We start from the raw sequence: 26,527 nt of genomic DNA on the forward strand, positions 1-26,527 counted from the left end.
TACTGTAGTCATTTTCTCCCCTGTTCCACCTACAAACAAACCAAGGGAAAAACTATTATCTATGTGCCTCCATACATGCCCCAGATTCTCTCATCTTATCTTTGTGGTCCTTACTAAATGTACATTTGTGGAGTATAATTGTTCTCCAGTCAGCTTCAAATGCCGATTCTCTACATTTTCTCAATAGTGTTCCTGGAAAAGAATGTCATCTTCCCTCCAGGGATTCCCAATTAATTTCCCAAAGCTTCTACATAATACCTTCATGTTGCTGAAACCTATTGCTTCAATGTCTTCCTTCAATCTGATCTGTTGTGGATTTCAAACACTTCAGAATTACTCAAGAATGGCTCACACTAGTGCCCTATATGCAATCTCCTTTATGGATGAATCACACTTTCCTAAAATTCTCCCAATAAACTGAAGTCAACCATTTGCCTTCCCTACCACAATCCTTGCATGCTCATTCCATTTCATATCATTTGCAACATTACACCTAAATATTTAATCAACATGAAAGTGTCAAGCAGTACACTACTAACCCTGTATTCGAACATTACATTTCCTACTCATCAGCATTAACTTACATTTTTCTACATTTAGAGCTAGCTGCCATTACAAATTTTGTCTAAGTCATACTGATACTCCTACAGTCACATCTCTTTGATATTTTCAGAAACTTCCATCTAGACTTGAGTTGCTGCATAAGAACAGAATGTAGGAACACATTCTTATTTAGCATTCTGACAGCTATCAAGACAAGGATCCATTTTTGTGATCATTATTTTTCATATAACTCATAAATTTCATAATGAGAAAAACTATGTACAACTCCAACATAGAGATATGATAGAATGAGCACTCTGTGCTTCCAGATCTGGTTTTTGCTGATAACATTATTCTTCTGGCAGAAACACCACAACGTTTACAACTAATGTCAACCAAGTTAGATGGAATGGCTAGTTATGTAGGGCTATAGCTCATGTCGTGTAAGACAATGCTTCCGCGCATACAGGCAGAGCAGTGAAGTGATGAGAAATGGGCATGCGCGGCAGCAGAGAGCGGGCAAACAAAGACCATGTTGCCGAACTGCATTGCTGCGGACAAGTCAGGCTCATTTGCCTATGGTACATAGTATTATACATTCAAATCTATGAGGGGAATAGTAAATATTAAAACCAATTTCGACCATTCGTCATGAGAGAAATATTAATTCAAGTCTTGATGACGTGTCCATTGCTCCACAGATTTGATTCGCATGAAGTCGGGAGGCGAGAACAGCTGACACAGATTTGTGAAGACGTGAAGTACATTTCTCAAAAATGACAATTGTCTAACAGCAAGATCATTGAAACTGCTTGCAATAATTATCATTTATTGTGATCTGAATTGTATTATAAGCAAAAATTTAATACACAACAAAATTAACTTTGAGCACAAACTTCAATCATGATATTTGCTTGACAACTGCTTCTACTCAATAGAAATTTTAAAAATGTGTATAAGGTATGTGTATTTGTGTGTTTGACTGTATTCAAGCATGATCACTGTGCATAAAAAAGAATTAGAGGTAAAAAAGACTAATGGAAAGACTATCGTAAAGATGGTCAGTAAGTTGTAGTTTTAGCTGTTAACGGTCATTATGAGTGTAAACTAACTTGTTCGACATTACAGTGAGAGACCACATTTACAATCCATTGAACAAGTAAACAATTAACCATGATCTGTGAATAACTCCAGGGAATGATAACTGGTAGCATCGAAAACCAAAGATATCTCGAAAAGTAACAGTTACTGTCATTTTAGCGCCTGTTCCAGTTCGTGACGGGGGTTTACACGTGGAAATGTCAGAATTTTGACAAATTTATCCAGCTGCTTTCTAGCGTGTTATTAGAGCATACAACATGGTGGGAGACGCTTAACTTCTCCTTGGGCAATATGTTGAACATTACAGTCTGCACAATTCAAAGGATAGGTCCTAATCAAAAGGCTAAGAAGTTCTCATTATTATGTATGCAACTGATATGTTGACAAACACATTTTTTAACCACGAGTCTTTAAAACTAAGAAATATTATCACTTTGTTCCAAAGTCTACATCGCAATACCACCATCACTTCTATTTGAATATGTTTCGAACAATATGATTGTAAATTTACGATGATAGGTTCAAGGCTTGTATCCATCATCAAATTATTCTTTCTGAAGCTTTTCAGATTGCCGCACAGACTCTGCCCACACTACATGGGGTGTTGCCTACTGCCTCAAGCACAAGCGATTCAGTGAATGTTATCTTGAATTCCCCCCCCCCCCCCCCTCGCCAACATAACCTTATCCTTTGCACAGATTAATTCAACAGGGCTAAACTGACAGTGACACGTGGGCAAACGCAAAACTGTGTGATCCCATTCACGTGGAAGGAAGTCAAGTTTGTACGTTCTGTCATGTGACTTGTATAAATTAATGACCTGCAGGAGATCAGCACGAGTCTGGTTTATACGGTGCTTAATATTTTTATATTTAAGCCAGGGAAAAATATCCGCTTTTCTGGTGTTTATACTTGGTGTTTTCTCTGTAACAATTGAATTATAATTCGCAATGACCGACTTCGAAGCAAGGTATGACAAGAATTGTGAATCACATCACAAAACTGACAGCGTTCATTTCTGAATGGTAGTCACTGCTGTTTTTCTTACACGTAAACACAAGTTAACTCTCAGGAACAAAACCAGAAGAAGAGTCAGCATTCAGAATAATTATCCAAGAACCTATTCCTATGAAAACTCTAAAACTGCCAGTAGCATCACTCATTTTCCAGAACTTTCCTGGAACAGTTCTAACTGACCCATGTTTCATCAATGTAATATACTGTTGAACTACCTCCTCCTCTTGTGTCATGAATCTTTATATGGTATGTAGTTCGTACTGCACCTAACTCACCTCTTTGAACTAAAAACTCTCTTCTTAACATATTAGGAACCAACATCTTTTAAAATTCTTTACATTGATGAAGCGCTTATCACTGAAGCTAATTTTCTCCTGGATAACTGTAACACATTTTTGTGATGTCAGGCATTCATCATTCACATGGAGCATTTTAAAACAACGTTGTTAAAACCATCCCTTTGTGTTACAGGTTCATTGCAATTTCAATGCTTTCCAATCGAAACAAAATCAACTTTTTCTACAGTTCCAACAGCTCTGACACTTTCGTTTGCAATTCTCTTTAAAGTTCTCTTGTTGACACCACATGGTTCTAGAGTCCGTGCTTGTCTTCAAATGTCGACAGTAGGAGACCTGCTTTCAAATTCACGTTCAAAAAAATTATAAATGTGGTATATAATCCCCCTCACCTGCTTGTAAAATATTTCAGATTTATTGCCGTCACCTTCCTTCTTCTTTTTTTTTTTAAATTGCACTTAAACATTTACAAATACAGATTCGCAACTATACTGCTACACGAAAAAAAATACAAAAGACTGATAGCTGAATGAATAATTCGGTTGTCGCGAAGTACAGCTACAGTGAAGCATGTAGGAGCGAGATTCTCTCTGTCTAGCTGTAACTTGCTTGTAGCAGCTCGGAAAGAGACTGAATATTATTGGCTGCCAGTGGCTAGGGGAGGGGGATGCGCAGAACGGCTAGCAAGCTTCTCTCTGTCTAGCTGTAACTCGCTTGTAGCTGCTCAGAAAGAGATTGAATATTATTGGCTGCCAGTGGCTAGTGGAGGGAGATGCGCAGAATGGCTGAAAACTGAGCCGCCTTCCAATGTGAGGTGGACTTTAGTAAAAAACAGTGATAAGGCACGAAATGAACATAAGCAGTGAAAATGTGTTTACTGAAATTATAGTGCAAAAGAAAGTACAAGATGTTGACCAGCTTCCATATCTGATCAGCCTAATTGTAATAATGGGAACACACACACAGGCATCAGCAGCAGAACTGGGAAAGCTTCTGCAGTCTTCCAGTACATGTGATCCATATGGCAAAAGTATGTCCAGAAAGTCTTGGCTGTATTCCTCTATCATTTTACCAATGACCATATAGCAGAGATGCTGAGTCGCAGATAGGCACAACAAAAAGACTGTCAGAAAATGAGCTTTTGGCCAACAAGGTCTTCCGTCAGAGACAGACTATACACACACACATACTCACGCAAATGCAACTGTCTCACACGACCGCAGACTGCAGTCACATGTGTGTGAGTTGTTTTTGCATGAGTGTGAGTGTATGTTCTATCTTTAACAAAGGCCTTGTTGGCCGAAAGCTCATTTTCTGGCAGTCTTTTTGTTGTGTCTGTCTGTGACTCAGCATCTCTGATATGGTGAGTAGAAACTATACTTTTCATAGTACTGTTACATTCCATCCATGATTTTCCAAATGTTGAATCTTATCAGTGACCATATATTCATGTGAGAACTGGAAAATTTCAGTAAAATCAGCACACTCCCAGCCCACAATGCCGTATGCTCATTTCCATTTTTAGCACTCAAGTTCAACATTTTTCACTATCAATGCTTGAGAAAAATTTGGAAGATCAGTTTCTGTGTTTCAAGTAATTAAATACTAACACAGTCTGCACAAAACTGTTGGTGAAAGAAAACTGAAACCTTCAGGGCATGTTCTACACATGAAAGATGGAAGACTTCCCAAAACCAGCACTGTTGGGGAAGCTGTGGATGGATACAGAAGTAAAGGAAGACTTCATAACACCTGGAAACAAAATTTTATAAAGAATCTTCAACACATGGACATAAACTGGAAAGAAGCTGAAAAACTCCAACTGATCAAGCTCACACAAGGAAACTTGTTACCCGATACGCAATTTAGCGCTGAAGGAACTAAGTCCATGTTAAGTCTAAATTATCTAACGAATGTGTGTGTTAAGAGAGACAATTTGAGTTTAATTGTATTATTACTCTGCAGATGGCTCTCCATTGCAGCCAGTCAAATAAATAGTGCCTTGACACAGTTCAGCCAAGCTGCTTATCCCACTACCTTTCTTCACCTACACAGCACTAACTGCTGTCCAGCTCTCATAAACATTATTGGTGGCAGAGCACATGTGGTAATTGGATAGCACTGCCCTAAATTTGCACGTAGTATTTTTGTGCAGCACTATTGTGATAACAACATATTTAGCTGTCTTGTCAATTGCTTTATGTTTTGTGGTAGTTATTGCTGTCCTTATGTTCCCTAATTTATATAAACCATTGTATAGGCATAAAATTTTCTGTGTTCCTACATGATACATTCTCTGCAAAGAATGTGTCTTTTCACATACATACATTACAACTATTACCTGATACAGAGCAATGGGCTCTACATGGTATCGCAGTAAACCAGCCAACCTGGACACAGTAGCTGTCTTCCCACAGCCTCGGGGTCCCACTAAGCACAGATCAGAGGCAAAGTGAGACTGCAGAAGCTGCGCCACCAGCTGCTCCTGGTAGGGTGTTGGGATGAAACTAGCAGCCATAGGAACATTATTTCCATTACCATGAACCACCTGTAACAAATTTTGTGACCCTAAATTATAAATAAATACATTGGCATGGATTTTATTCTCATCTGACAGCCACATTGAAAATATTATGCTAAGTGATGAGTAACAAGCAATGATAATGATATGCAAAACCGTGACAATGATTTTAAGTACATAAGACAAGAAAGACTTTACATTAAGCTTATCCCTTACGGATATTGTAGAACACCATGACTGCATATTAACTGAATATAAATACTGATAACTGGGATCAGTCATTAAAATAAAATAAGCAAATATTTCATAAGTGACTAGCAGTTATATGTAATTAATTACCATGTGAAACTAAAACACAGATGACCAAAATATCACTGGGAAAAGAACTTCAGCTCAAAGCCTTAGTGGTTGTAAGTAAGCAGACATAAACACCAGATTAAGATCAAGGAAAAGCTGCATGCTACCAGCAATCACCACTCTCCAAAGAAAAGTTCTGTTCTGAGGACATCGGTGCACTGAGCGGAAGCCGTTTCAGATGCTGAAAGCCTTCCAAAGGAACAGAGCCACTTACGGCTACAACAACTGCCAGATACCACAAGCCATTTTGTCAAAGAAACATAAGCAGAAAACATCCGAGGATGGCATGAAGAAGCTTGTGTTCTTGCTGTTCTATGGCTCTATAACAGGAAAGATTAGCTAGCTTCTAAGAAAGCATAAAATCAATACGGATTTTAAGGCACCAGCTAAAATTTGACAGCTAATGAGGCCTGTGAAAGACAGTTTTGGACTCAGAATGCTAGGAGTATATATAATACCATGTAGGTGGTGACAGTTGTATATTGGATAGACTGTACGTACTACTGAACAGCGCCGTGTGGAACATGAGAGATGTTTATGCCTACGGTATCCTGAGAAATCAGCGGTGGTGGAACATGCTTTAGAAAACAGACACTGAACTGCATTTGCTAAGACATCTGTTATTATACGGAGTACTAGTTTTTGGGACAGTGTTATAAAACAAGTGATCGATTTAAAAATTTCTGACAACACCCTCAATAAAGACGGTAGCCATTGGATAGTTGAAGCGGGCATGGCAAGCGCGCAATGAAAACAGCTATATAAGGACAAAAGCAGCAATCATCCGACAGTCACCACCTGACAATGGCTGAGGAGAACTTGGCCGAAAACTCATGAATTTTAAACCAGTGGAGGTTGGAAGCCCAAGAAAATGTTATCAGTACATATCACCGCCGAACTATGCATTTGTATATTGAAATGTTCGGCACAGGCCATGAGCATGTATAGGACCTATGGCTCAAGTTTAGACACGTACCTAATAGAACATTTCATAGTGGGGGGTTCCTCCGTGATATAAATTCAATGTAAAGAAACTTCTAAAGAAACAGAGATTACTACATTACAGGTATAAAACAAAGCACAGGGCTATAGACAGAGAGATGCTGAATGAAACACATTTGGTTGTCAAGAGCGCATCGCATGAAGCCTTCAGTGACTACCGTAGCAGAATATTGTCAAATGATCTTTCACAAAATCCAAAGAAATTCTGGTCATATGTAAAAGCTGTAGCAGCACCGAAGTTAGTTTCCGGTTTCCAGTGTGAGACAAAAACTGAAATTGAAGGTAGCAAAGCAAAAGCTGAAATGCTTAACTCTGTTTTCAAGTGTTTCTTTACAAAGGAAAACCCAGGAGAATTGCCACAGTTTAATCCTCTTACACTGAAAAGATCAGTGAAGTCAATATCAGTATCAGTGGTGTTGAGAAACACCTGGAATGGTTAAAACTGAACAAAGCACCGGGATCTAAAGGAATCCGTAACAGATTCTATATTGAATTTGTGGCTGAGTTAATCCCTTTTCTAACTATAATCTATCATAGATCCCTCGAACAAAAAACCATGTCCAGTAGATGGAAGAAAGCACAGATCACACCCATGTACAAGAAGGGTAGTAGAAGTGATCCACAAAACTACCGTCCAATATCCCTGACACTGATTTGTTGTAGAAGGTTAGAACATATTCAGAGTTCAAATCTAACGGAAGAACCTTGAACAGAATGATCTTCTCCATGCCAACCAGCAAGGATTCTGAAAACATCAATCATGTGAAACCCAACTTGCACTTTTCTCATGTGGCACACTGAAAGCTTTGGATCAAGGCAGTCATGTAGATGCAGTGTTTCTCGATTTCTGAAAAGCATTTGAGTCAGTACCGCACCTACGCTTATTGTCAAAAGTATGATCATATGACATATCAACTGAAATTTTAGACTGGATTGATGACTTTTTGGTGGGGAGGACACAGTATCTTATCTTGAGTGGAGAGTCATCATCACATGTAGAAATAACTTAGGGTGGGTCCCAGAGAAGTGTGTTAGGACCTTTGCTGTTCATGTTGTATATTAATGATGTTGCAGACAATATTAATAGCAAAATCATGGTTTTTGCAGATGCTGCAGTAATCTATAATGAAGAAGTTGCATTAATAGTCAGTCAGATCTTGATAAGATTTCAGAGTGGAGCAGGGATTGGCAACTTGCTTTAAATGTTCAGAAAAGTAAAAAATTTGCACTTTGCAAAAGGAAAAAACATAGTATCCTATGACTACAATATCAATGAGTCATTGTTGGAATTGGCCAACTCATACAAATACCTGGGTGTAACACTATATATGGATACAAAATGGAATGATCACATAGGTTCAGTCTTGGATAAAACAGGTAGTAGACTTTGGTTTATTGGCAGATTACTTGGGAACTGCGATCAATCTACAAATGATATGGTGCTTCAGTGTAGAACATATACAGAGTAGGGCAGCAAGAATGGTCACAGGTTTGTTTAATCCAAAGTGTCACAGAAATACTGAAGGAACTGAACTGGAAGACTCTTCAAGACAGACCTAAAATATCCCAAAGAAGTCTATTAACTAAGCTTTAAATGATTACTCTAGGAATATACTACAAACCCCTAACATATTGCTCTCATACGGATCTTGAGGATAAGATTAGAATAATTATTATTGCATGCACTGATGCATTCAAACAATAGTTCTTCCCGTGCTCCTTACGAATGGAATGGAAACCTTAATACCTGGTATAAAGGAACGTACCCTCTGCCGTGAACTTTGCAGTCATTTGCAGAGTATGGATGCAGATGTAGATGTAGAACAGTGTCAGCTGTAAACAGCATCTGCTAATTCATTCAAAAAATACTGCGAATAGCAAGAATTCTATTGGACTTCCTTACAATAAACCAGATGTTTTTTCTGATACTTTCCCCAATCAGAATAATGTATTGGCCTTCTTTCCCTTTTCTGAGTTGCTGTCCATTTCTGCCTGATTTATGGTTCTATTTTTAAAGTTGACATCAGTGAACACACTGATAATTCATAACACTCCCTAGATCTCAATAAGAAGGGGAATCTTCAAGGATGTGGAACAAGCCAAGGCAAACAGTAACTATAGACAAGCAAATTACAAACAATATGAAAACAGTACAGGCAATAAACTATCACCATAACACTCAATGCTTATTCCAGTTAAGTTTAACTATATAAATGAGAAAGAAAGCTACTACTTTGATTCAGTTAACTAGAACACTCACCTCAACATCAGTTGTGTGATAACCACCAGCTAACCTGATATGGGCAGAATCCCCACCAGTTGGGGTCACAGTTTCAACAGTTAAAGGAACAGTCTTTTGCTGCAACATCTGGAATGTCTGGAGCACATCTTCCACAGCAGAAACTCCCTCTGCAGGAAGGAAACTCTTGTATGGATACAGGCGGTACAACACCTCAGATGCTGTCATAGTTGGAAAAGTATCCTGTGTGAAACATATGTTGATTAGACTGGTCCATATCAAAATAACAAATATTTTATAAACTTACTATAACTTTTCTCAGATAAAATGTTATTGTTTAATGCAAAATTATTTTACTGAAATTTATTGTTCTTCATTTCCAATTTTAAAAAAATTTCAAGTGTTACTTTTAAACAATGTAAAGTCCAGGATGGAATAACCACAATATGGAAAGAACAGCATCCTGATCATTACACGAGGTATTGAGTTGCAGACAAACAGAGTGAAAAAGAATGGTAAAAATATTCAAGTTTCCAAAGTCCTTCCAAAGTAGAAAACTCTCACACATTTATTCCAGCACAACTCACACATATGGTCACTGTCTTTGGGTGCTAAGGCCTCATTACGCTTATTATAGTTACCACAACAAAACTGTGTATAGAAACCGGGCTGAAAATTCAAAGCGATTCTAGTTGTATGCAATGTATGCTAGCAGAAAAAACAAGCGGTGCCTTTCTCTGTGTGACAGCAATGGAGATATTATTGAAGACAGTGCTGCCAAAGCAGAGTTACTAAACACAGCCTTCCAAAATTCCTTCGCCAAAGAGGATCAAAGTAAATGTTCCAGAATTTGAATCAAGAACAGCTGTCAACATGAGTAACTTAGAAGTACAGTAGATATCCTCGGAGTAGTGAAGCAACTTAAATCACTTAATAAAAGCAAGTCTTATGGTCCAGACTGTATACCAGTTAGGTTCCTTTCAGAACATGCTGATGCAATAGCTCCACACTTAACAGTCATATACAACTGCTCGCTCAACGAAAAATCAGTTCCCAAAACAGGAAAGTTGCAGAGGTCACACCAGTATTCAAGATAGACAATAGGAGTAATCCACTAAATTACAGGCTCACATTATTAACATCGATATGCATATATTGTGTTTGAACATTATGAATTACCTCAAAGGGAACGTCTATTGACACACAGTCAACACAGCTTTAGAAAACATCATTCTTGTGAAACACACTCACACGAAGTGTTGAGTGCTATCGACACGAGATTTCAAATTGATTCCATATTTCTTCATTTCCATAAGGCTTCTGACACCGTACCTCACAAGCAGCTTTGTAATCAAACTGCGCGCTTGTGGAATACTGTATCATTTATGCGAGTGGATTTGTGGTTTCCTGTCAGAGAGGTCACAGTTCATAGTAACTGATATAAAGTCACTGAGTAATACAGAAGTGATTTCTAGCATTCCCCAAGGTAATGTTATAGGCCCTCTGCTGTTCCTTATTTATATAGATGATTTAGGTGACAATCTGAGCAACCATCTCAGGTTGTTTGTTTATGATGCTGTGATTTATCTTGTCTAGTAAAGTCATTAGAAGACCGACACAAATTGCAAAAAGATTTGTAGAAGATATGCATATGGTGTGAAAATTGGCAACTGATCCTAAATAGTGAAGAGTGTGAGGTCATCCACATAAGTGCTACATGGAATCTGTTAAACTTTGGTTACACAGTAAATCAGTCAATTTTAAAAGCCATAAATTCAAATAAATTCCTAGGAATTACAATTACAAACACCTTAAATTGGAAAGAACATTTGAAAAAATGTTGTAGGGAAGGTGAACCAAAGACTGTGTTTTATTGGCAGAACAGTCAGAAGATGCAACAGATCTACTAAAGAGACTGCCTACACTACACTTGTCTGCCCTCTTTTGGAGTACTGCTGTGCAGTGTAGGATCCTTACCAGATAGTCCTAATGGAGTACATTGAGAAAGTTCAGAGAAGGGCTGCACGTTTCATATTATCTACAAATAGGAAGAGTGTGTCACAGATACAATAAGGGATTTGGAGAGGATACCATTGAAACAAATGCGTTTCTTGTTGCGGTAGGATCTACTCACAAATTTTCAATCACCAACTTTCTCCTCCGAATGCGAAAATATGTTATTGATACTGGCCTACATAGGGAGAAATGATCATCATAACAAAATAAGGGGAATCAGAGCTTGCACGGAAAGGTATAGGTGATCAATTTTTCTGCATACTGTTCAAGAGTGGTATAACTGAGAATTATTGTGAAGGTGGTTCGATGAACCATCTGGCAGGTTCTTAAGTGTGACTTGCAGATTAAGCATGTAGATGTAGCTGTAAATGATGCTCTCAATGAATGATATAGGTGAAAGACTTGTCTGGAATTTCAAACCACAGGAAGTGGGTTGCAATATGACATGCAACCTTCCTGAATATTATCACACAACACTAATCAAGAGCAAGAGTGAGATCAAGTCTTACACAGTTACCAGCCAAAGATATTGCTCTTGTTCCTCTACCCAATAGACCAGTAACCATATTCTATAGCACAGCACACATTCCACCCAGAGGACACAATGTTCATCCCCACATACGACCATCAATATCCATGGATACTCAGCACTTCCCTCCAGCAGCATAGCATAATGATGATGGTAACTGGGAAAAAACCATCAACAGGAGTACAGAGATGCTACATCATGGGGTTTCCACGGAACTCAACAGCAGGGTTATTAATCCCTTTATCTTCACAACCAAGGACCGAATGCAAGAGTTTTTGGAGTAATATAGATAAATTTAGCTTAAGAGCTGTGACAAAGTCACAGTGGGAGGAAGCTTGCAGGGAAAAGTTCTACTCCAAACTCCTCTTAAATAATTTAGGAGTAAAGGAGACCACTCACCGAATAGCAGAAGCATTGACTCATCAAAAGGCACGTACAAAAGTGAATGAAAACTTTGCTGTTTTCATAAGAAATTCTTTGACAAGCTACAGTACAACATAATCCTCCCACCATCAGACCCCATACCCCTCTATGTAACAGTTCCCCTTCCTCTGTTCTGTCATCCCCTCCCAATCCATGCCTCTGTATCATCTTTACCATGCACCACGCACCTCATCAGGTCCAGTAGCCATGTGTCACATGCCTAGTCTTTATATCTGATGCCCCCTCCCTCTTGCATTCCTAGCTTGCACACCTGCTGCCTCCCTTTGAGCCACTAGCTACCCATCCCCAATGCTCCTCCTGCTTCCCATCTACTTCTCCTTCTACCCACTCCACCCGACACAAACCCCACTTCCAGACCACCTTCCAAACTGCAGTCCCGGCACTGAGTATCCAGCTGGCACAATGTACAGGTGTGTGTGTGTGTGTGTGTGTGTGTGTGTGTGTGTGTGTGTGTGTGTGTTCCAACTTGTCAAAGGATTTCTTCTGAAAGCTAGGGATGTTTTCGTTCTTTTTTGTGCATTCTTCTTGAAGACTCACCAGTTCTGCTATTTGACGAGTGGTGTCTTTTACACCTAAATCATTTACATCCTGCCAGAACTTTCCTTACTATATTCTTCACTTAAAAGTGATGCCGTAGTAGCAGGGGCCACTCTAGCACAGCACAGAGTTGCTGAATGCAATTAGTGTAATGTCAGCAACATACACTCTTTGAGTAACTCCAGTTCATGTCCAGGGGTTTAGAAGGAGGGGCCACTGTCAGCACAAGCCTCACTGCAGTGATCTGCAAAAGGCTTCACACCACCCTCACCCTTCACAGGCGAACAATTAGAATTAGGCCACTTCATGGTGAGGGATCTAGTATCTTCACCCTCGGCAAGCTAGGAGATATCGATAGTGAACAGGATTGACCATACCATGTGCCCTATCCAGCAGTTTCTTCCTATACAATATTGGTACAAATTGATGCCTTTCTGCCCTGTGGTTCACTCTGAGAAGCAACACAAATGGCAGTGATCCACAGCAACTACAATTTACCATGGACCAATGCTTACATCCTCACCACCACCACCACCACCACCACCACCACCATCACCATCACCATCACCACTCCCTAAAATTTCTCTGGAGCTTAATGCTCTGGCATGGCATGTGGTATACGCTGCTACCAAACTTTTGAACTTACTCAGAGTCTGTTGTCATTTGTAGATATTGCCAGTTTTCAGTCTTGTCTTTTAAATCAAACACTGAGCTGGAGCCTGTTTTATTGACTGTCTTGTTCTGTACTAGTTGTTTTTATCACAATTACCACCCAGTTTGTCTTGATATCTGATGACAACGAAATGAAACTGACGTCCATGATGAAATCATATCTGTCATTACTTAGTAGAAGAAGAAGAAGAAGAAGAAGAAGAACTTCTTAGCCGAGATCGCTATAAAAATTTTATTGCAGATAACCAGTATAAGTAAAACTAAGTCGCTATCTTCAGATCTTCATAAAGGTTATTACAAACATAGAATAAATTTCTTTTATTTCACATCTATGGTCACAAACTTGTAGGTCAGCAGACTATTGGCTGCGGTCAGCAATGACCATTCTCAGATCTGCAGCAAAATATGGAAAAAAAATACAACTATTAGACTGTCTACACTTTAAAACAATAAAATAGTCTATGATGTAAAGTATTATTGACATACATGTGAAATTATGTGCTTTAAATATGACGAGGCATACCTGTTTTATAAAAACATGTCCTAATATACTGAAGGTCCCGAGTCTGTTAGTTGTATGTCTTACAGTTTAATAAATATATGCTTTCAAAATACGTATATTCTTATTGAAGCACCATCATGCTATCTGATTGACTACGAAAATAATAATGTATCAGGGAAGGACCTTCTGGTACATTTGAAAGATACTTTGTGAAATCTACATACCAAGAGACGCACAGCAACAGGTAGGTTGTCTGCAGGGAAATCTGGCAGACCAAGCGATGCAGATTCCTGTGAGAGTAGTGCATGACAACAGGAGAGAAGCTGAGATATCTGTGTTGGATCTACATTAGATGTCAGTGATCTCAGGTGTTCCAGCTGCTCCTGTGGATTTAAAGTGTTTAATACATTAGATGATGATCAATATTATTACTAACACTTTATTATTACTAACCAATCATAGGCATAATCTACAGTAACAGGACTACGAAAACCTAACCAATAAACAATATAAAAAGGAAACATAAGAGACTACTACATCATACTATTGTTATAAAAACAATTCTTGTTATTCTAGGGATAATTTGACTACATCAGTACACTTGATTTATATATAACATCTACATCATGTTGTTATATCTTGATTGCTTACACAGAAGAAGGCAAACAAATCAGTTGCGGGCAGTCGGACTGCTGGGCCATAGCTAATATGACTGTACATCTCAGCCGAGCAACTGGAGCTGGGGGTGGGCAAACAGCTCATGCATGCAACACAACAAGGCATGAATGCCATGCAATATGGCCACATGGTAGTTAGGCTATATACCCTGCACCTGCCTGTATGAAAGCTGACATTGGTTTGCAGGTGCCCATTTCCCATGGGGCACTATTTCAAAAAACAGTCTGATCTACAATAAATACTTTATGAATTTTGATAAAAATGGCACGGAAATCAACATCCTAGATGAAGTCAGATCATTTTAATCTTTGGACTATTATTCTACTCTCAAACTTGTTAAATTGTATTAAATATGTCATGTATTTATTCTGAAGAGCTTCATTTCTCATGGCAACCACCTTGAGCCCAACGAGAACTCTGTTACCTGAAAATTCTCTTCAGCATTTCTAATTTTTTCTCTTGACTAATATCTTATAACACCATTTTTCCTCACATATATTATGTTGTTAAATTTTTCTTGCACAACCTTATTTTATTGGACTTTTTTTAATACCTCATGACTGCAAGTGCCCTGTTACACACACAAATATAAAATTTAGCATTTCTAGAATGTTCAAAACATATGGTACACTCCATGTATACTTAAGTCCCAGAAGGCCACCAAAACAGAGCCACAACCCAATAACATCAAATGTACTACATTCAAAGCTACAAGACACAACAAAAAAATATTTTTTCTGTGCTTTTGTATTGTCAGATAAAATCCAGCCTACCAAGAAAAAAATTCCATTTAATAAATTCATGTACATACAAACACACATTAAATTAGTAACCATACTACTGAGGAATAGTCTGGTATTTAGTCACCTAGAGTTATTGTCAGTGATTTCAGTGCCCAAATGGCTCATTATATTCCTATCCTCTTTCCTGAGTAGCTCTTGAAGCTTACTTACCCTTGTCTCTTTAATATTTACCTCACCCAAATCCGTGTGTGTGTGTGTGTGTGTGTGTGTGTGTGTGTGTGTGTGTGTGTGTGTGTGTTTTTAAGCTGACTAATATTGTTAAAGACCTGGTTTATGTGTCTGTCTACTGATCATTGTCTCCACTAAACAGTGTGACATTATTTTACTCATTCCACTGTTTAAATTCATATGACAGCAATTAATTCAATAAAAGAAAATAAAGCTTTACTACAAAGATACATTAAAGATTGATACATATGTATAGGCTGCTCTGCTCATACCTTGAAGCTGCGGTTTCCTATATCTCTAGCCTGAAAACGTGATCTTAAAGGTGGATCTAGAGGATTTCCAACATAACGGGGTACAGGAAGACCCAGTGCTACAACACGAAAGTCTTCACTCACTCGCACCAACTGCCAACGGTCGAGCTCTTCCTGACTGTGTTCCTATAATTAAATGCAAAATAAGATAATATCTGGGTATAATCACATATAATGCCCATACATCTTAACAAGATGCCACAGAATGAAAACTAGGAATTGATTTATTTTCACAATAACTGATGTTAGGCACAATGAAGTAATTTAACAGAATACAAAAGAATAATTAATCCAAACCTGACAGAGCAGGCAATGTTGGAGTATCTCCACAATGGTTCCAGAGCCATGAAACCAGAATCATTAATAGTGCTACATCTTAGCTTACAAGTACCAGGGTAATATTTGCAGTGTTGAAACTGCACTGAAAATAGACTGATTCAAGGAAGAGTCCATCACTGCATTTCTTCACAAGCAATTTTCATACATCCCTATGGTGGATGCAAACCTATGTGGCAAATGTAGTTTGAACATGTAAGGCCTGTTTTTTCTTTTTTTCTGGCTACAACTTTACTAGAGAATGTCTCCTTGTTAATTATTATCATAAAAAAGACAGTGAAATTACATGTTTAGTAGTACTGTCAATGATAATTAAATTTACATTATCCATAATACCAATGAGTCTTTCAAATGATGTTTTTACCTTAAGAAGCTTATCATAACGATCTGCTGGTATTAAGAATCGTCCATCTTCAAGATGCATTTCCCTGTTCTCCAGCAAATTGTTCAGCACAGGTAGAACATTCCGCTCAGCTTTTTCAATGCCCTCCAAGACAAGTATACGTCCTTTAATGGCTGCTCTTACTGCACTCTATGACAAAAGAGAAACTAAGATGTAGGACAACATCTGTTACACCACAATGTTACTGAAGGACAATTAATGCGAGCCATCACAAACACACTAAATTTAAGCCCATGGTCCAATCATCTCAGTTACACCCAAGACTTAATTGTTGGGCATTCATATTACGGAGTAAGTCTGCATGTTAGTAACTTAAGATGATGTCTACCAAGCAGTAGTTGCATAAATTAATGTATTCAGATTCAGAACAGTATGTAACATTGCCACAATGACCGTGGTTGAAAAATGTGGGCGTGTACTGTCCCATTTTCTGTGCTTTTGTGTAACATTACTATTACAACTCAAGAAGTAGTGTGTATCACATGCAAGGAAATTGATAAATTTGCATGTACAATATTCATAATCTTTTATAAACAACTTGGATACTCCTGTCCAGACTAATACTTTTCCAGCATTTTACATTTTGAGCAGTTATAAATGGTGGTTGTCGAAATCTACTGGGTAGTTTCCAGAGAGGGGGGGGGGGAAAAAAAAAAAAATATATATATATATATATATATATATATATATATATATATATATATATATATATATATACCTAAAAACAAAGATGATGTGACTTACCAAATGAAAGTGCTGGCAGGTCGACAGACACACATACAAACACAAACATACACACAAAATTCAAGCTTTCGCAACAAACTGTTGCCTCATCAGGAAAGAGGGAAGGAGAGGGAAAGACGAAAGGATGTGGGTTTTAAGGGAGAGGGTAAGGAGTCATTCCAGTCCCGGGAGCGGAAAGACTTGCCTCAGGGGGAAAAAAGGACGGGTATACACTCGCACACACACACATATCCATCCACACATATACAGACACAAGCAGACATATTTAAAGACAAAGAGTTTGGGCAGAGATGTGACATCTCTGCCCAAACTCTTTGTCTTTAAATATGTCTGCTTGTGTCTGTATATGTGTGGATGGATATGTGTGTGTGTGCGAGTGTATACCCGTCCTTTTTTCCCCCTGAGGCAAGTCTTTCCGCTCCCGGGACTGGAATGACTCCTTACCCTCTCCCTTAAAACCCACATCCTTTCGTCTTTCCCTCTCCTTCCCTCTTTCCTGATGAGGCAACAGTTTGTTGCGAAAGCTTGAATTTTGTGTGTATGTTTGTGTTTGTATGTGTGTCTGTCGACCTGCCAGCACTTTCATTTGGTAAGTCACATCATCTTTGTTTTTAGGTATATTTTTCCCTCGTGGAATGTTTCCTTCTATTATAACTATATATATATATATATATATATATATATATATATATATATATATATATAATAGAGGGAAACATTCCACATGGGAAAAATATATCTAAAAACAAAGAATATATATATATATATATATATATATATATATATATATATATATATATATATATATATATATATAATAGAGGGAAACATTCCACATGGGAAAAATATATCTAAAAACAAAGATGATGAGACTTACCAAACAAAAGCGCTGGCAGGTCGATACACACACAAACATACACACAAAATTCAAGCTTTCGCAACAAACAGTTGCTTCGTCAGGAAAGAGGAAAGGAGAGGGAAAGACGAAAGGATGTGGGTTTTAAGGGAGAGGGTAAGGAGTCATTCCAATCCCGGGAGCGGAAAGACTTACCTTAGGGGGAAAAAAGGACAGGTATACACTAGCACACACAAACACACACAAACACACACACATATCCATATACATATCCATATCCATATGGATATGTGTGCGTGTGCGAGTACAATATCCAGTGCCCCGGCGATATTCCAGCGTTATCTTGAGCACATCACGTCGACAATCCCTCATTGTATTAATTACCTGGACGACAAAATTGTCACAGGCCGCAGCACGAAGGAACACTTGCACAACCTTCGCACCCTCTTTCTCAAATTCAGGCCCGTGGCTTGCATTGCAACCTGCGTAAGTCAAACTTCTTCCAACCGTCCATTGAGTATGTGGGCTACACCATCTCTCGCCACGGCGTCCAGCTGTTAGGAAGTTTGGTCCAAGGTATCATCGACCTTCCACGGCCTGCTTCACTGAAGGAGTTACAAGCTTTTTTAGGCAAGATTGTCTATTACCACCAGTTCATTCCCTCGGCTTCTACCATAGCCCACCCCCTCAAGGGTGTTCCTTTTGATTGGTCGCCTGCATGCGAGCGAGCGTTCACCTCGTTGAAGGGCCTCCTCACGTCAGCGCCTTGTTTGGCTACTTTTGACCCCCATAAGCCATTGGTCCTGGCTACAGATGCTTCGCAGTATGGGGTGGGGGCGGTCCTGGCCCATCGCAACGCGGATGGTTCCGAGCAGCCACTGGCGTTTGCGTCTAAAACTCTTAGTCCCGCACAGGCCCATTACTCCCAGGTGGAAAAAGAGGCTTTGGCCATTGTCTACGCTGTTTCAAGTTTCACCCTTTCTTGAATGGCACGAAGTTTCAGTTAATCACTGACCATAAGCCGTTAATATCATTATTTGGCCCCGCCTCTCAGATTCCAGATAGGGAGGCCCACAGACTACAGCGCTGGGCCTTGTTCCTCTCTAAGTACCATTATGACATTCATTTTCGCCCTACCGGACAGCATGCCAATGCAGACACTCTTTCCCGTCTTCCGGTGGGCCTGGATCCTAAGTTCGATTGAGAGGAGATTATGTGTTTTCATTTGGATGTGGCGTCCCACCAAGCGATTGATGGCTTCCCGATCACTAGTTCTAGAGTCGCCAGGGAAACGGCAGCTGACCCAGTTCTCCGGCAAGTAGTTCGCGTCATTCAGCAGGGGTGGTCATCCTGACCTCCAGGCCAGGCCTCGGACCCTCTTCGTAATTATTTTGTTCTACGAGACCACTTCTCCGTCTTGGAAGGAGTTCTCCTTCTGGCTACCGATGATACAGCTCCTCGCGTGGTTGTTCCTGCAAGTTTGCGAAGGGAAGTCCTCACGTTATTACATGAGGGGCACTGGGCTGTTTCCTGTGCTAAAACCTTGGCTCGCAGACATGTGTACTGGCCCAGTATTGACAGAGAAATTGAGCACTTGGTGGCCGCCTGTTCCGAGTGTGTGAGCCAATAGGCATCTCCCAGGTCAGCGTTCTCTTCATGGCCGCCTGCAACCCAGGCATGGGAACGTGTTCACATCGATTTTGCGGGCCCGTTTCTCAATGGCTTTTGGCTCATTGTCATTGATGCTTATTCCCGATTCCCATATGTGGTTCGCTGCTCCTCAACCACTTCAGAAGTTGCAATCCAGGCACTAGCAAAAATCTTTTCTGTGAAAGGTCTGCCAGTCACCCTGGTCTCGGACAATGGACCTCAGTGTATTTCGCAGACCTTCCAGGATTTTTGTAGGCGCTTCGGTATTCGGCACGTTTCCTCTTCCCCCTTTCATCCACAATCGAGTGGGGAAGCCGAGTGCATGGTGCGCACATTTAAGACGCAGATGAAAAAGTATGTGCACGAATTTCCTGCGGAGGAGGCGTTGACGTTTTTCCTGACGGCATACCGGACCACACCAATGGGAGAATGCAGCCCCGCAGAGCTCCTCCACGGGCGCCAACCTAGGACTCTGCTGCACCTCCTCCGGCATGGTCCTCGCCAGTCTTCGCCAAACGGAGTACCAGGCTTTCCACCGGGTATGTCGGTGTGGGCACGTGGGTTTGGTCACAATCCATGTTGGATACCGGTGGTGGTCCTGCGCCGAAATGGCCGCCGGCTCTATACCTTGCAGGCAGGGGACCGGGAGGTACATCATCACTAAAACCAGCTACGTCCACATTTGGGCACCCACCCTCCAACCCCTCGGGCACCGGCTTCCCCATTGCCAGCACCCGTGTTGGTTTCTCAGAGGACGCTACCATCCCTCCCCCCTGTGACTCCGCCGCACTGTGATGGTTCGCAGCCTTGGCTGTGTCCAGTAGCTCCAGCACCGGCATTGCCATCGTTAGAGATGCCCCAGTGAGAGCCGGCCCCCCTCGCAGGCCAGTTTCTCGGGAGGCTGGTTCACCTGTGGTCGTCCCTTCCCCATCATCCCCGCCACTGGGTCTTGCCCCTCCCGAGGTGGAACAGGATCCGGAGTTCGACAGCTTGTCTCCCGTTCTGTCCCGGGCTCTGGCGGTGGGACGACGGGGGCCTCTTCGTGTGGGTCACTTCCAGCCGTATTTGAAGGTTCCGGCCCGGCTCGAGCGTTGGCAGCTCCCCTCGACTCCAGCCTTCCGATGGACGTAGAGGTCATCGCTCCTGTACAACGCTCCACCTTCCGACCCAGTGGATCACAGTGGCTTCACCCCCCGAAGGAGGAGGAGTGCAGCAGCCACCAGAAAGATCGCGGGAGGCGCACATCAGCATGGCGCATCATGGACGGTAGTTGCCGCAAGTAGAGTCCCGTCTACCAGAGGGCACGCGAGAATTCGGTCGTGACCTCTGCCGGCGGAACAACAACAACAACAACAACAACAACTCAGGCAGCACAGGCCGTGCCCAGTCAGTTCACATCGGGCATGCCTAGGACACAGTTCCCGGTCTACGCTATGTGAAGTGCAGCGAAAAACGTCAACCGTGTTACTACTCATTCTACGTGGGAAAAATATATATAAAAACAAAGATTCTGTACCTTACCAAATGAGAAAGCGTTGGTATATTGACAGAGACAATAAAAAACACACACACAAATTTCAAGCTTTCGCAACCCAAGGTTGCTTCATCAGGAAGGAGGGAAGGAGAGGGAAAGACGAAAGGATGTGGGTTTTAAGGGAGAGGGTAAGGAGTCATTCCAATCCCGGGAGCGGAAAGACTTACCTTAGGGGGAAAAAAGGACAGGTATACACTCGCGCGCGCGCGCACACACACACACACACACACACACACACACACACACACACACACACACATCCATCCGCACATACACAGACACAGGCAGACATACGTAAATGCAAAGAGGTTGAGAACTAAGTTGTGAATTTGGTTGTAGATACTATTACTATCGTGATTCAAAACTCTATGGGCCTATTTAAAATATACAGCATTTGTTTCATCCATAAAAAGTAACTCCTTGTCCCAATCCAATTTCACTGTGGACTCTATACTAAAATATGCACTATTCGTGTGATGAAGCTGTTCTCTTATGTCCATATTATGAGCAAATCCCCATCCATACATAAACAGAAACACAGCTCAACATAACTGCCAAATCCATAACCTTCAGTTCACCATGAAAAATTGGTCATGACTCTGTCTGTGATATATTTGTATGTACAAGAAGTAGGTGCTATTATGTCCTATTAAAGATGATGTTATTTGTTTAGGGTGCTCAACATCTTGGTTATCAATATCTTTTATATTAAGAGGTTTTATTATCTAGAGAGCAAATGGCTTTTCACAGGTATTTTATGTGACTGCCACTCTTCTGTTAGAGCACAAGAAATCTGGTTGAAAGAAGGCTGTAATTTCATGAAGACTCATCTTGATGTACTCGACAGGGTCAACAAATATCTTGACATTTAGAATACATCAGCATACATTCACAGCATGCAACAGTAATTTTTGTTGTACTACCCAACATAAATTCAGTTGCACTGATGGCACATCTCACTGGAAGGCAACCTATGACACATGGTGGCTACAGATTGTTAACTACTTTTAACACACACTTCCTGGACTTTAGGTCGCAGGCTCAGGCATAATTTTCCACCTACCTTATCTTCTCCTGCTGCACGAGACATTATAGGGCGTTATGCTTCATAGATGTTTAATATAAATACAAGCTAAGCAAGCCTGCATGATATGATCAGCTAATTACATTCTCAGAAAGACCTAACTTATTTTAACATGTCATTGCTAAAATGTTTGAGTTAATGAAAGCATGATTCACTATAAATAACATAATGAGCATTCATTTTTTTAAATGTAAGCACCTTTATCTTGTTGCAACATATTGCAGTGCACTCAGGACTGAAGCAACTGAATCACACTCTCCACCAGGGTTTCAACTACATTTCATGCCCTGAAATAAGGAATCTCCTATCCAATATCCTCCCAACCTCTCCCACAGTGGTATTCCGCTGCCCACTGAACCTACACAATATCCTCATCCATCCCTACACAACCCCTACTTCCAACCTCCTGCCTCATGGCTCATATTCCTGTAATAAACCTAGATGCAAGACCTGTCCCACAAACCCTCCCACCACCACCTAGTCCAGTCTGGTTACAAGCATCACCTACCTCATCAAAGACCGGGCTACCTGCAACAGCAGTCATGAGATCTACAAGCTAAGCTGCAACCACTATACTTCACTCTACATGGGCATGACAGCTAACATGCTGTCCATCCGTATGAATGGCCACCGACAAACTGTGGTCAAGAAACAGCTGAGCACACTGCCCAACATGACATTCTTCATTTTAAGGACTGTTTCACAGCCCGTTCCATCTGGATCCTTACTACCAAAACCAGCTTTTCTGAATTGCGCAAGTGGGAACTCTCCACGCAGTAGATCCTATGTTCCCCTAACCCTCCTGGCCTCAACTTTTGTTAGTCATTGTCTTTCACCCACCTATTCCTTTCTCTGTTCTCCACAACCTATTATTCCACAAGCGCATCCACAGTCTTTTTACTCGCCTCTTTTCCGCCCCCTCCTCGCCATCTAACCTCCCAACCCTCTCTCCACCTTGTCCATGTATGCTCCCACAAAAAGCACTTTACTGGCTCTCACCTGTACCCTGCTGTGCATTCCCCTCCCTGCTCCAGCTATCCCAGCCACCCAAATTGCTTCTCCCATCATGCGCAGTTGCTTGCAGTCGCTCCGGCAGCCAGAGACATTGGTCATGTGTATGTGAGCTCAATTTTTGTGAATATGTGTATGTGTGTGTGTGTGTGTGTGTGTGTGTGTGTGTGTGTTGTCTACTTAGAAGAAGGCTTTCTGGCTGAAAACTTATGTGATCAGTAGTCTTTTTGTTGTGCCGCCTGTCCGAAACCCAACTTCTCCACTATATGGTGAGTAACGATTACAAATTAATAATTTTCAGAATGAAATTTTCACTCTACAAAGAAGTGTGCACTGATATGAAACTTCCTGGCAGATTAAAACTGTGTGCAGACCGAGACTCAAACTCGGGACCTTTGCCTTTCGCGGGCAAGTGCTCTACCATCTGAGCTACCCAAGCACGACTCACGACCCATCCTCACAGCTTTACTTTTGCCAGTACCTCGTCTCCTACCTTCCATACTTCACAGAAGCTCTCCTGCGAAACTTGTAGAAATAGTACTCCTGGAAGAAAGGATACTGCGGGGACATGGCCTTGCTACAGCCTGGAGGATGTTTCCAGAGTGAAATTTTCACTCTGCAGCAGAGTGTGCACTGATATGAAACGTTCTGGCAGATTAAAACTGTGTGCATGGACCAAGACTCGAACTCAGGAACGTTGCTCTACCATCTGAGCTACCCAATCACGACTCATGACCCATCCTCACAGCTTTACTTCTGCGAGTACCTCGTCTCCTACCTTGCAAACTTCAACAAGCTCTCCTGCAGTTTTAATCTGCCAGGATGTTTCAATAATTTTCAGATTTTTTCCCTATGATTGTACTGTGAAACTTAGCTTCTTGGAAAATTTCACAATTCTACATCAACGAGAACAACCATGTAGATTTTGATGAGTGAGTTTGTGAGAATCAAAATATGACATAAATGGCAGTATCTTTTGACTGCATCGACTTAGAAGCTAATGTTTATTATACCACCAAGGGGCCATACACCTTAGTATGTGACATATATTCCAACTTGACATGTCCACCTGTTTCCGAGAAAAAGAGATCTTAACAGATGGACAGACACACATTCTGATAACAAATAACTTTTTTGTGTGTGATCTAAGTGCAAATTAACAATTTTTTTTATTTTTTCCTTTGGCTGTAGCGTGAAATCTTGTTTCTTTGTGATCTAAGTGCAAATTAACAATTTTTGGATTTTTTTCCTTTGGTTGTACCGTGAAATCTTGTTTCTTGGTAAATTTCATGATTCTAGGTCAGAGGTCACTGTAGGTTTTCATGAGTGAGTTTGAGGACATAAAATATGTGACATAAATGGCTGTATCTTTTGACTGTGTTGACTTCGAAGCTCCAATTTTTTACATCACCAAGGGACATGGTGTGGGTTCCTGTAGTCATGTCCTAGTTCATGAACCACGGGCAACGTATGAGTGGCCAAGTAAGTGGTCCCGACAGTCGGGATACCAATTACTTTGGAATAAGGCTGGGCATCTCAGACATATTCTGAGTCGTGGTCACCTTTGTGCTCATACGGCAAAGACTACCAAATCCACCGGTTAGTCCCTCAGCCGTTAGGGGTAAAACCCAATGGGACTCGGGGCAAGTAAGGCTAGCAACCTGCTTCCCTGGTACTTTAAATATGATGCTGGCAACAATCAGAGCAAAATGCCTCGGACCTTTGGAGGTGACGGAGTCCCACCTCTAACTGACAAACTAGGGACTCCTAAGATACGACTTGGCAAACAAATGGTAATGAGATGGGGAGCTATTAATATCAATGGGGGCTACTCTGGGAAGAAGGTAGAGCTGGCAGAGGCTGCAAGTAAGATGGGGCTGGACGTTTTAGCTGTTAGTGACATTCGGGTAAGGGGTGAGAAAGAAGAGGAAGTGGGAGAATACAAGGTCTACCTGTCAGGAGTCAAAGCAGGAATAGCACAATGGGGTGTAGGGCTTTACATCAGGAAAGAAATGGAACCCAGCGTAGTTGCAATAAGGTATGTAAACGAACGACTGATGTGGATAGATTTGACAGTGTCTAGCAAGAAAATTAGGATTGTGTCAGTATATTCGCATTGTGAAGGGACAGATCAAGATAAGATGGATAGTTTTTATGAGGCACTCAGTGATGTAGTTGTTAGAGTAAAGGACAAGGACAGTGTTCTGCTCATGGGTGATTTTAACGCCAGGATTGGAAATCGAACAGAAGGGTATGAAAAGGTTATGGGTAAATTTGGAGAGGATATGGAGGCCAACAGGAACGGGAAACAACTCTTGGATTTCTGTGCCAGTATGGGCTTAGTAATCACAAACTCCTTTTTTAAACATAAGAACATTCACCGGTGTACTTGGGAAGGCAGGGGAACCAGATCTGTCATTGACTATATAATAACAGATCAGGAATTCAGGAAGGCTGTGAGGGACACACGTGTATTCAGGGGATTCTTTGATGACACTGATCATTATTTAATCTGCAGTGAAATTGGGATTGTGAGGCTGAAAGTGCAGGAGGTCAGGTCCATATGTAGGAGGATAAGAGTGGAGAAACTTCAGGATAAGGAAATCAGGCACAAGTACATAACAGCGATCTCAGAAAGGTACCAGTTAGTTGAATGTAGCCAATTACAGTCATTGGAAAAGGAATGGACAAGGTACAGGGACACAGTACTAGAAGTGGCTAAAGAATGTCTTGGAACAGTAGTGTGTAAAAGTACGAAGAAGCAAACAGCTTGGTGGAATGATACAGTCAAGGCAGCCTGTAAAAGGAAAAAGAAGGCGTATCAAAAATGGCTACATACCAGAACCCAGGTAGACAGAGAAAGTTATGTTGAAGAAAGAAACAAAGCCAAACAGATAATTGCAGCATCCAAGAAGAAATCGTGGGAAGACTTTGGAAACAGGTTGGAGACTATGGGTCAAGCTGCTGGAAAACCATTCTGGAGTGTAATTAGCAGTCTTCGAAAGGGAGGTAAGAAGGAAATGACAAGTATTTTGGACAGGTCAGGAAAACTGCTGGTGAATCCTGTGGATGCCTTGGGAAGATGGAGGGAATATTTTGAAGAGTTGCTCAATGTAGGTGAAAATGCGATCAGTAATGTTTCAGATTTCGAGGTAGAATGGGATAGGAATGAT

General features: G+C 40.9%; 1 protein-coding gene across 1 annotated transcript in view; it reads right to left on the bottom strand.

Annotated features, from left to right (window-relative positions):
• LOC126094492 (von Willebrand factor A domain-containing protein 8) overlaps positions 1 to 26,527 on the bottom strand; it is a 268,216-nt gene that overhangs the window by 200,861 nt on the left and 40,828 nt on the right. Inside the window, exons 5-9 of the mRNA XM_049908901.1 lie at positions 16,437 to 16,604; positions 15,698 to 15,862; positions 14,001 to 14,159; positions 9,098 to 9,319; positions 5,299 to 5,505 (exon numbers count right to left, since the gene is read on the bottom strand). Of these exons, the coding sequence (XP_049764858.1) occupies positions 5,299 to 5,505; positions 9,098 to 9,319; positions 14,001 to 14,159; positions 15,698 to 15,862; positions 16,437 to 16,604 (921 nt within the window). The remainder of the gene's footprint in view (positions 1 to 5,298; positions 5,506 to 9,097; positions 9,320 to 14,000; positions 14,160 to 15,697; positions 15,863 to 16,436; positions 16,605 to 26,527) is intronic.

The sequence above is a fragment of the Schistocerca cancellata genome, chromosome 8 (assembly GCF_023864275.1).
Source record: "Schistocerca cancellata isolate TAMUIC-IGC-003103 chromosome 8, iqSchCanc2.1, whole genome shotgun sequence".
Taxonomy (NCBI): Eukaryota; Metazoa; Arthropoda; class Insecta; order Orthoptera; family Acrididae; genus Schistocerca; species Schistocerca cancellata.